Source organism: Streptopelia decaocto (assembly GCF_964273445.1).
Source record: "Streptopelia decaocto genome assembly, chromosome: 1".
In the NCBI taxonomy this organism is placed as follows: Eukaryota; Metazoa; Chordata; class Aves; order Columbiformes; family Columbidae; genus Streptopelia; species Streptopelia decaocto.
This window is the reverse complement of record NC_138663.1, coordinates 185051617-185064059: the sequence shown is the minus strand read 5'-3', so window position 1 is coordinate 185064059 and position 12443 is coordinate 185051617. Positions and strand designations below refer to the sequence as shown.

General features: G+C 36.7%; 1 protein-coding gene across 1 annotated transcript; it reads left to right on the top strand.

Moving 5' to 3' along the window:
- The first annotated feature begins 740 nt into the window (after positions 1–740).
- UFM1 (ubiquitin fold modifier 1) lies at positions 741–10159 on the top strand. The gene is made up of 6 exons (XM_082064917.1): positions 741–835; positions 921–977; positions 1339–1396; positions 6659–6698; positions 7115–7147; positions 9160–10159. Exons 1-6 carry the CDS (start codon positions 756–758, stop codon positions 9225–9227), a joined length of 336 nt encoding a protein of 111 aa, XP_081921043.1. The 5' UTR covers positions 741–755; the 3' UTR covers positions 9228–10159.
- The last annotated feature ends 2284 nt before the right edge of the window (positions 10160–12443 follow it).

Genomic DNA, 12443 nt, shown 5'->3' with positions numbered 1-12443 from the left:
CCATCACTAACTAAACCAAACTCCAACCTTCACCTCCCTCACAGCAAGGAAGATGTGAACGATTTTTAAATATTAAGGGGGTGAGAATCAGTGTGTTTTTGCATCCATCGTTCCCTGCATAAATTCAACGAGCACTTGAGAACATTTTGGTTTAAGAGAGACACATGGACTTGAAACCTCAGATAACCAAATCTAACGATGAACGACCCTCCTCCCCAATATAGATATATAAATATACATACACCCGCAGTCATATATAAGCACACATATAAATCCAGCAGTCCCTTGTTAGCATTTGTTCAGAAGAAGGGGGACTCATCTTTGTTTAACGGCCCCACACCTCCGAACCCGCCGGCCCAAAGCGAGGCGCGCAGGCCGCCAGCCGCCACGTCCCTCAGCCGTGACCCGGCCCAGGGCACGCCGCCTGCCAAGCCCTCGGTTCCGTCCTGCCCAGCCCGGCCCGGTCCCGCTCTCTCCATGCCCCCTCCGGGGCCACCCGCACGTCACTCCACGACGCCTACGGAAGCACCGCGGTCCCAGCGCCGGGGTCCTTCCTCCAGCGCGGAACAGGTATAGCCACTGCCTCATTAGAAATCTTCACCGCTCTTCTCCGCTGCACCTCCTCCACCGCTCATCCCCTCTCCTCTGCCCGCCAGTAGCGCTCTGAGACAGAAAACCCTCTATCCCTTCCCTGTAGGGGTAGGCATGGCATGTTAATTTTCCTTTACAGTCAGGCGCGACCAAGGCAACTCAGGATGCGTACAGGGCAGCGAAGGCCCCCTGAGCCGGCGGTTGACGTGTCGGTGGGAGCGGCGGCGGCGCCCGGGAGCACCATGTAAGTGAGTGAGGGAGCGACCCCGCGCCCCGCTGTACCACTGTCCCGAAACCCTGACCCGCTGTTCTCTGTTCGCTCTCCTCAGGTCGAAAGTCACCTTTAAAGTGACGCTCACCTCGGACCCGCGGCTGCCCTACAAAGTGTGAGTGTGTGGCGGGCCAGGGCTGCCGGGCGGGCGCTGCGGGGCCGCTGCGTGACGCGGGGAGGCCGCGCAAACACCCGCGTTTGCGGAGCTGGCGCGGTCGTCCCGGGCAGGGCGTTCGCACGAGCGGAAAAGCTGTTTTTCTCCCTCGGTGTGAACCGACAGGCGGTTTTCTGCTGTTAACTCACCCCTTTGGGCTTTTCTGCTTCATCCTACTGCTATGCCTTGTTTAGGGCTAGATCCAGTACATGCACACCTCTGGCAAGAGCATTGCATTGGTAGAAGTGAAGTTTTAACAGCAAATAAAGTTGCTTTTCAGTTTGCCTTAACAGCTACGTATTTGCTTACATTGTAATTTCAGGTTAAGTGTGCCTGAAGGTACACCTTTCACAGCTGTCTTGAAGTTCGCTGCAGAAGAAGTAAGTAGAAAGTGATGATGTCGGTTTTTAACTTTTAAACAGTCCTGAAAGCAAAAGTCTTTTAATTGTAAAATACAATGGTTAATTCAGCACAATGAATGCTCTTGTTAGATATAAGTGGACACAAGCTTTACTGGTGTCAGTGGAGGCCTACCCAAACTTTCAGAATCCCAAACTTAGCAATTCTTCTACAATTCACGCATCAACAACACACATTGACACACTTCCTGTTCTCTGCAGTTGAATTAAGCCATTTTACATCAGCAACAAAAATTTGATAGGGAACATGATTATCTGGTGCTGCAAGTAAATATCTAGTATTTTTAATTGCTTATGTAGAATATCCAGAAAATTCTTTGGAATTATTCCGGAAAGTAATAAACTCTTCTCATATTCAGTTCCAGTAAACTCTGGCTTTGGGAGATCTTTAATTTTTGATTATAAGGGGTATTGAGATTAGGGATATGGACTAGATTCGTAAAACAGACTTAAGTGGATAAGACTTGGATAATGCGTTCTTTGGTTTCTTAGTGTTTGTTCTTTCACACGGAATCCAAAAACAGGAGGTGTCTAATGTATTGGAAGAGGTGCATCCTGTTTGTTTCAGATTAAACATTCAAATATTAAGAGATGTTCATCATGGTGTAAACAGTAGGATAAAGTACTCAAAAGGTGATGGTGCTTTTCATGTAGTCAGCAAACAGATCCATCTGAGAACCTGTTCTTGCAGTTTGCCTTCTGTCCTTTTAGGAAAACTTGGGATATTTTGTTTTACTGAAAATTTCATTTTTTTCAAGCATCGGAATAGTAATAAAATAAGTAATAAGGCAGGGTTGTGGACTATGTGTCTTGAGTCTCCTTATGTTGTTAGTGTTATACCACTATGTGACAGAAGTTCTTAGCAGAAATGCAGCTTGGGGGGAAGGTTGTGAATTGTTTGTTTGTTGTAACTTTACTTGAACAGAATGATATACAGAATAATAAATGCTGTTAAAGATCTTTACTGATTTAGTTGCCCTTTTTTTTTTTTTACTGTGTTTGTTTTTTTTTCCAATTATTTTAATCAGCAGTAATGCAGTTGGGCCCACACAATCCCTACATAGACACCTAAACTGAAAAGTCTAGTGTGAAGGACAAGGGAAAATTGGAATGAAACTGAGTTCTTGGAGACACCAGGACTGAGGGGCCACATCTGATGGGAGGGTTGCCATCAAACCTGTTAACTTTACCTACTCAAAGAACCACAATGTTAGCTGGTGACAGTGTTGTCTGTGAAACTGATTTAGAGAAGAATTAATTACTTAAATATTCACATTTAGCAAACCATTATTGTAGTTGTTGTATTTTGAGCGTCTTGTGGGAGTTTTGTTTTGATCTCAGACCACACTGGATCAGCACTGAAGCTTTTTACATCTCTGTGAGACCAGGCAGAACTAAATGCTTTGTAAACAGAGAGCAAAAGACTTTCCTCAGGAAGGAAGATCTTTTGATCCTTTGTGAACTGGCGTTGAAAAGAATGAGAAGGAATTTTTCTCTAATATTTATATTTTTTGTTCCTTGAACTGCGTAATTTATGCATTAAATTGTATTAATTTATGCTGTGTGTTGTGATTCAGATACTAGTTTCACAGTGCCTTGTAAAAAACAATAAGGAAAAGGTTGAACTGTAGTCATGATTTTGGATGAAGTCATTAGTTGGTCTCCAGGGGAAGTGCATTGTCCTCTCAGTGATTAAAGCTCTTGGCACAGGGAAGGATTTAAGTTTCGGCTATTTAGCCTTAGTAACCTTCTACTAAGTAATTTTTCAGAGTCTTAAAATTTGTGTAAATCATAACCAGGATTCCCCTGGAACACCAGAACTGTAGCCATGGTGTAGAATGGTCATCTTATACATCGAGTTTCAGTCACAGTGCTTTGTCAAAGGTTACAGTTTCTCCAAGTAAAATTTTCTGAATTACTTTCACTGCACAAAACAATGTCTTCCTTTTTTTTTTTTTTTTTTTTTTTTTTCCTCCCCCTTCCCTTGGAAATAACTGAAATACATAGCAAATTTTTTTCCTATAATCTCCAGCACACCAAATAATGTGTGAAAATTCTTTATATACACTTAATGGTTGACAGAGCTGGAAGTGAAAGAAAACTGGATCATTAAATGGGGAGATCTCAAGAAGTCTCAATCATTTGTAGCAGTCTCAGCCCTTTCCAATATATACATTTGGCAGTGAGAATTTGGCTAATACAGATTTATCTCCTTATTCTCTTTCCTCTGTTTATCTTACAGATAATATATATAAAAAAGTAAATTGAAATGTAGAGTATTAGAAACTGCTGTCTTCAGCTTTTATCTATTTATAGTTCTTCCCTCAGTCATCATAGTTTATTTTAACAGTGTTAATGTTTGCATTTACAGTGTGTGGTATCTATTGGTTTTTTCCCTTCATCTGTTAGAGCTACTTGGTACATATCTTAGATGTATGTTTGTACAATACTTACAAAAAATCTTCTACATTTGTGGACGTGGTACTAAAATAGTCATCCATTTCCATTAAATAAAGTTAATTTGTATTATTTCATAAACATGTATATTTTGAAACTATTGTTTTGTTATTCTAATGCTAGTCTTGATAGATACTATGTTTTAATGCACTTATCTGCTATTCATTGCACAAAAAGGAGATGAACTTTTTACTGTAGAGGATTTTTGTCATTGTAAAAAGTGAGAAAGGGATATGATTGTTGGTTTGTGATTGTCATTGTTTCCTTATTGTTTGACTGTAGAAATTGACAAGTGTATTTCCCAGCATTAGAGAAAATAAGTTGTATGGCAGTCTCAATTATCAATGTATAAGGTTTTTAAAGCAAACAATCTTTTTCTTTAAGGTGTGTGAGTTAGGGGCTGGATGTTACCCAATTGTATTTCAAAGCAAGTTGCTGCTATCTACTGAATACTGAACTTCTTTGCTGCTTGAGTGTCCATTTGACTTTGTATCACAGAAAGCTTGTATATTTTCAGCATGGAAAACATGCTCAGCAGCCACAGGAAGGATTTTTCATTTAAGTAGTGAACCATATTGTACCAAATGTGTGTAATTATTTCCAATGGTAGTTTCCCTTTCTGTATTATGCTATTACTGTTTGGCCCAGTATTTTGGGCTGACATAACAAATTGTTTTCTTTTCTTCTAACACAATACGAAGCAATTATAGAATCTTCACTGACTGGTTGCCACACAGTTCTCATGTGCACCTGGAGTATAGGCATCAGATTGATTCTCCTACTGAAAAACAAAATGGCAGAAAAAGAGCAGATGCATCCATCATCCTTTGCGTGATCCATCCCTTTTGTGCCTTGTTGTGTGTCAGAAAACACAGAAGAAATGAGAAGAGGCACTTAACATTGTAGAAGTTAAATTTTTGAGTTTTTTCAGAGGGTTTAGGATGAAAGATCCATGGTATCACTTAGTTACAATAGAAACCTGCTTGTTGAAAAATAAGTTAAACATTTATTTCCTGCTTGTTCAGGATTTTTTGCTTGTTTGTTCTATTCCTTTACATTTTGCATTGGAGGTGGACTCATTTCAGGAGGCAGGATGTCATATGATAGACATTAATCCTACTGTTTAAACCTTTCAAATTAATTTTCTCATATTATGTAGGAAGAAAAAATACAAAACTCAAACCCATTAAAAGATTTCTCCTTAAATGGCTAAATCAAGATTCTCGAAGTCAGTGAACTTGAGAATAAAGGCTTGCTTTCTTCAGCACATATGTATATATTATGTGTTTTGAGATGACATATTATTTTTTACATTCTTACTGTTACATATGTAGCTTCTATCAACTTAATTATTCAAGACTTGCTCTGAAGGCAAATTGTTACTTTCTTAATGGCTTTTCTACAATAACACTGGTATGTAACTTATCTTTGGCAGAAATTACTGTTTTCATGTCACCCTGCAAAATGAGGAGGTGACATGATTTACCTGCTATGGATAAAATGCCAAGAGAGAATTAAAAAAAAAGAATCTGCTAATTTTGTGTGTCAGGAGATAAAAAGAGATTTTTTTTCAGTATATTATTAATCAAGTACTGTATTCAAGCTTGATTTCTGTGAGCTCCAGCTGTTTAATGCATAGAGTTTCTGCAAATCAGAGCTGGAAATCTTAACTTGAGCAATCAGAAAAGGAGGAAAGTGCGACTTGTGGATGGCATTGAGAGGCACAGCTGACGTGACTTGTTCAGCAGATGGGACTTCTTCCAGGGAAGCTCTCTCTGGTAGTGTTCATAGCTACCTGCGCTTTTTATTGTGTAATACGGAGAGGAGGATGAAGTGCTTTGGGAAGAGGTTTCACTGATACTTGCTGCTTGCAGAGATACCAGTCTTTTGCCTTGTAGATTGTTTATTAAGCTAAGTTAAAGAAGTCTAAGGAGCAACCTTTGGTCCATAGGCCAATCAAGTAGCACTGGTTGGCTTATACTCACCCTGCCCTTTCTGTCCTGTCTGATCCAACAACATTACACAGTGCAGGATTTTTCTCTGACCCTGCCTGAATCCCTCTGGTGTTGAGAAATAATGATTTTTGGCTTCCGCATCTCAGCTCAGATCTTCTGAAATACTTTGAAGCCTGTATGCAGTGCAACTCCACCTGAGTAGAGCTTTTCCTATTGTAAAACTGACCTCCTATAAAGTGCATGGAGGTGGGTAGACATGGTGGTGATGGAGGGTGCGAAGCCCAGTTAGGGGAAGGAGCCAGAGCTGCTGTGGTGCTGTTAGTGCTTGCTTTCTGTGAGCGACTCCTGGAGGGAACTCTTGGAGCAGAGCGGTTGCAGAGCTCCCAATCGAACCAGAGAGAAAGTGAAGAAATTGGTCAAAATTAACCAAGATTAGCTCAAGCTAATTCTTGTTTAACTCCTGTTAGACATAACAGATATGCTTCTTATAAGTTCATGTCCAAATATGTTTTCAGTATTCCTTTATTTAGTATAAAAAGAGATATTTCTTAACTTTGCAGATGCTTAACTTAGATTTTTCCAATGCGTAATAATAATAATTGGATTTACTGAGTTATTTAGTACTGCAAATTTTGCATTCTGTATTGAGGCGTCTAATCAACTATGACTTTAAACCTTTATTTTGCTATATCTATGAATAGTTTCTCATAATTTTTCATACATAAAACAGCTAAAATTATAATTGCTTTGAATATTCCTTATATATTTTCTGCTTTAACTATGTCTCTTACGTTATTTTGTCCTACTTTAGTTCAAAGTTCCTGCCGCAACAAGTGCCATTATAACAAATGGTAAGAATATAGCTTGGTTTTATATATTTATTTATTTATTGTGTTGTAGTTTCAGTGACGGGGTATTGATAAAAGGAAGAATGTCTTTCACAAACTCTACAGGGTGCAAAGTGAATTTAATAGTATTGCAACATTATTTGAATTGCTCATGCATGGGATGAAGATATTAAACCACTAATATTAATTTGGTTTTGTCCAAATATATAGCTTGGATTTTCTGTGCTGAAGCTTTCTTGTTAGTGCTGTGATAAGACTATTTTTGCTTGCAAGAAATAACTGCATGAAGACCTGATGTAATAATTATATCTTGTTGGTATATTTTTGAGGTGTAAATTACTGCAGTAAATTGTAATATGTCTGTTTCATCTTTCCCTCTTTTTTCTCCCTTTTTTTTTTCTTCTTTTTTTTTTTGCCAGATGGTATAGGAATAAACCCTGCACAGACAGCAGGTAAGTTATTATTTATGAAGGCCAGTATTAAAAAACTAATTTATTTTTCTTTTAAACTAATACGTAGCACTTGGGGTTGATTTATATTTTAAGTTTTGATTTTTTAAATGGGAGAAGCATTTCCCAGTAGTTGAAAACTACAGTCAGTGTAGTGTGTAAAAGGTTAAATCCACAGAACTAGTGTTCAGCATTTGTTTATTTAGGTCTGTGAAAAAATGAGGCACTTCTAATCTTCAGAGCTTAGCTATTTATTGTGCAGTTTAAAAGAGCAATACTGTATTACGTGTTACTAAAATAACAAGTAATAGCTATATTTTTCCCCATTATACCTAGCTCAGTAGTATTTGCTATTTTAGTAGCACTTCTCATAAAATATGTTTAAAAAGTAATACTCCATTTTAGAGCAGGATCTCTAGGTGCTTTTCAAATCATGTTTTCAAGAAGAGAGGTTCTTCTTGCCAGTAGCCTTCTAGTTCTCATCAAGGGATTGAACAGTTACTTTAGTCTTCAAAAACTTCCCAAAATAACATGGTCTAGGAATAAAGTCTTAGTAATCCTCGGGGATTTCAGAGTTTTTGTACTGTTCCACTATTTCCTCACCTTTCTGACTAAATGTACTGCTCAAGTATGACTTTCTCCCTACATGATTCCGTGGAGCAGGGGAAATGAAAGCTGAGAAAGCTCGGCTTAGCGCTTAATTCCTGTATTGATTTCAGTTTTAAATCCTCAGTAGTTCAGTGAATGGTATGCCATAACTTTAATAAAACCACTGTGATATTAATGATGGAAACAGACTGAGAGGTGGGGCAAACTGTCTGCATGAGATGCAGCTTTGGCCTGTTTTAAAATTTTAGACCTTTATGATGGTCATTGCAATAAAGATTAAATCTAGATTAGTAAACTTGGTCCTCTGGTTTGCTGATGTAACAGATTTGTGTTCAGTGGGTTTTATGGATCTCTTCAGTATGTTCCCTTGGCAGATGTGTAAAAACAGAACATACTCTGATAAGACATTATTTTGAACTGATTTTCTAATACTTATTATGTTGAATAAGTAAAACAGCTTCTATCCTGATCCTCCTGCTGGTAAAATAAAGTTTGAAAAAGGTTAGCTTTGTTCCAATATGTTAATAACTTAAAAAAATGTTAAGTATTTAATCTTTTTATTAGACCACTTACATCCCTGAAATGGGATTCTTGGGAAAGAAATACAATTATTCTGGTTTTACAAGTCAACACAAAGATGAATAAGAATATATGTATATTATTAAAATCTGATATTGTAGAACTACATATAATCTGTTTCATGCAGTAGCAGTGTGAAATTTAAAAAAAGTTCCATATAGCAAGTAAATAACACATCACTTTTAGCAATGTGATTTCATTTTCAAATGTTACATTTAATAGTAGAAAATAGGAACCTGAATGATAATCATGAATACATGCAGAAAATATTCTAGACATCTAAGTATTAGGAACTTTTAATTTTCATACTATGTCCTCTTGAAAAGACTATAATGATTAAAATTGTACAGTAATAATTATAAAGTTCAAGATTTTTTTATTCTAAAATGAAGCTGACTCATGCTTGGATAAATACTGAACCAAGGAGAAAATTAAAAATGAATATATGCATGAATGACCTCAAGATAAAAAAAAAATAATTATGGATAAGTAAAACTGCATTTCCTGGTCTTTAAATTACTATGGCATATAATTGAAATCAGACATTCAAGTATGAAACTGCAAAGTTTGAAAGGCCATAGCTTTCAAGGGTTATTAGATGACTTTGGGTCTGGTATTTTTATTTAAAAATAAGAGTTCTTTGGAGTAAGAGGGATAAGGTGAAATTACATGGAAACATAAAAAATATGTTTCTGGTATATTAGAGGAATTACTACAAAAATGTTAAACACTGACCTAACATTGTTATCCTTTAAATGCGTATGCTTGTTTAGGTAACATTTTTTTTCGTTAGTTGGTAACACATTCTGTTTTGTTTGTTTATTTAGGAAATGTATTTCTAAAGCATGGTTCAGATCTACGGCTTATTCCCAGAGATCGAGTTGGGAGTTCTTAACATCTCCTGAAAGCTTTGAAATAGGTGACATTGCCATTCAGCAAAGATCTATTTATTTTGGAATTCCAAAATGCAACTAATGAATCGGCCTTTTTTAAAGCTAGCAAAAATGACTTCCCAGGATTTGATTTTTTTTTTTTTTGGAACAGAGATAAGGTTTCGTTTTCTTGTTAAAATATATTAACTCATGCACTGATTCTTCACTGACTAGTAGAAGAATGGGCTGATTGCATGTTATGTTCCTGAAAGAAAGATGGACTTCTCTATGGGTGTTACTGACACCACAAGGGTAAACACACAGCCATGATCAGTAGTTATTTAAAATATTGGATATTACAGAGCCTACTTTGTGGAAGGGGGAACTGTGTTACAATTTTGCTACAAATAAATTGTTCCTACTGAGTGCTATTTTTTTTTTTCTTTTCCCTTTCCTTTTTCTCAAAACTTACTTCCGTGTTTAGGGGAACGGTTTTCACATGTTTCAAGTATTAAGTTCAAATAGAAGGGAAATTTCAGGGGTTTATTACTCAATAACTGCCAAATATTCCAAAGTAATTGTAAGATTTAATTGCTGCAATTATTTTAAATAAAGGAGAAAACAGAGGTTTCTGTGTGTTAGAACATAATTTGCCATATTGTGAAGTTAAATTAAATGCAGTTTCAGAAAATGTATGAGACCTCACATGAAGTGCCATCAATTGAGAAGGATTGCAGCGTAATGTGTAGGTACTGATCAAATGTATCATTCCTTTTTCAGTAAACTAATGTTGGTTGTTTTTAAATGTCTTGTTTTGTTACTGTGTGTTACATGGGAAACAGTATAGAATTCACTGAAACGTTTGTGTTCAGAATATATGTTTCTTGTTTATAAAATGCCATGGGTAAACTATCAGTTGTTTATTTTGATTAAAGAAATTGCTGCTTTTCTTGAACTGGTAATCTACTTTGTGACTTAATCTATTTGGCAAAATCTTACCCTCTTGCATTTTTTTTCTGTCCTACGGAGTTTAACAGAAGGAATAATGGGCAATGTAGTGCTTGGTTAAATTAGTATTGTCACAAATGCAACTGTCCTGTGCAATAATTGTGCTCTAGAAAGATGTTCAGATAATGTATCAGTTAGTGCAGAAGTACAAAATGCCTGTTTGGGTATAAATCAAGTGTATAGAGGAAAACTCTTCGGAAAGTGGTATATAACTATAAATATTTTCCAACTCTAAGGCGAATTGTAAAATTCTGGATTTTCCTTTATTAAAATAAAGTTATGTCATAAAGGTGCAAACTTTGTTCCTCTCATTTTCTTAGTTAGATTTTGACAATCATTAAAACCTCTGCCCTTTGAACCTCTAATCAATATGCTTTGAGATTCATTTCAAGCCAAAAGATTCTTATTATGCAGAAGTCTACAGAACACTGCCCTTCACGGGCAGCGTTCTTTTAATCTAATGCTACAAAATAATTAGGATGAGACACATTAATTACTTGTAACTTTTGTCTGTGAATTTCTTGGATGAATACCTGAAAAACCACCTGATACTGGAATATGACAAACAGAAACCTTTGTTTTTTTCCTATGTAAAGGTGCAATATAGTTTTTGCAAGGCCATCATGGTTAAATGTGTTTTGAAACTAAGATGTTTCGATGTTTATATAAAGGATCATTATGTAAAAATTTCAGATGATGCCTAACATTTCTTACACTGTTACATAGATAATAACACAGATAGCATAAAGAATTTGTTTGACATACTGTGTTGCAAGTAGTTTATGTAGCGTGAAAAGCATCTGTTCATTTGAAACAATAACATCTTTATAGTACGTTCCATATTCATTACACCTTTGTCTCAGTATGGTTTCTAAAATCTGAAAGTAGCCTCTCCGTTTGGCAAAGAGGCTTGATTTCAGTGGTAGAATGTACTTAAAAGACGTTTACAAGTAGATTTGAGGTTTACAAGTTCATTTTGTTATGCACAAGTCATGTTTGACATTGTTGTATAGGATGGAGGGCTTGGGAGTTGTCATAAGACTGTGAAAAGTGCTGTACTGTCAGACTTGTTCTGATTTGTCTAACCATACTTTAAAGCTTACTTTGGAAATCAACTCTACGTGGAATTTGTATTGTCTTTGGCTCTGGTTATAACTTGTGAAATTAAAGACTTCCGTTGTTTGTGATTAACTTTGTCACGCCTTTGCTGAAGTCAATTTAAAGGATCTTTTTTTCTTTTTTTTTTTTACTTTTGTAAAAGGATGTTACAGAGATATTCTCTGAAGAGAAATTTTGGCAGACTCATAAATGCGAAAAGTTCCACCAAAACTTTAAAAAAACTGTAAACATGTCAAGGTTTAATTGCAAGGTGACAATAAACCGTGGCAGATGCTCTCTGTTAATCTACCCATCCACATACGAAAAAGTGATAGAAGGATAAGGAAGAGAGTCTTACAGTTGGAACAGGTTTTAAAGGCTTTACTAATGCTACTAATAAATAGAGAAAATGATACAAAATATACAAACCAAATCTTGATTTTCCCGGGTAGCAGCCTTGGTTGCCCCTTTGCCCCCTTGGTGGAGTTGGCGTTACTGTAGCAGCTGCAGGGCAGGCACCCGGAAGTCCTGGGTGGGACTTCGCAGCAAATTGAAACTGAATTCAGGGATGCAGGGACTGGAACCAGGCCTGGGATTTGCAGGCACAACTGGCAGGATTCTCTTCAGATGCCAGCCATGGTCAGAGAGTGAGACTCTCGTGATCTCCCACTTTATATAGTGTGTATGACGTGGATGGGATGGAACACTCGGTCAGATTTAGTCATCTGTTCTGTCCTTGCAAATACACCCCTCTCGATTATGGGATGTTGTCAGAATTCTTAGTTACTATAGAAATAAATCTAAACATGAGCTTCTTCTGCATTCCATTGGTCACTCTTGTCAGTTCTGAAGCACAGTGTCCAAAACACTTGTAGCTAAATTCAGAAAAGTTCAGTTACTTAGAAGGTACTTAGAATAACTTAGCTGAAAGGAAAATTCACTAAAAGAGAACTGGTGTTGTTTTTAACAAAACCAGGACAAAACATTATTTTGGTTTATAAAATATTATAGAATTCTTATTTTTCTCAAATCTATTATTTGATAGAATTTGAAGATATTGTGGAAATTCTTCAGAGGGAAGCAGATGATCTGACGAAGTATAAAAGAACTGGAAGAATTAGAACTATTATCAG

Bases quoted from the DNA above. Each gene is read 5' to 3' on its own strand.
- UFM1 (XM_082064917.1), top strand. From the start codon at position 756: ATGCGTACAGGGCAGCGAAGGCCCCCTGAGCCGGCGGTTGACGTGTCG. The intron at 978-1,338 runs GTGAGTGTGTGG...TTGTAATTTCAG, and splicing joins CCGCGGCTGCCCTACAAAGT to GTTAAGTGTGCCTGAAGGTA. The intron at 1,397-6,658 runs GTAAGTAGAAAG...GTCCTACTTTAG, and splicing joins TGAAGTTCGCTGCAGAAGAA to TTCAAAGTTCCTGCCGCAAC.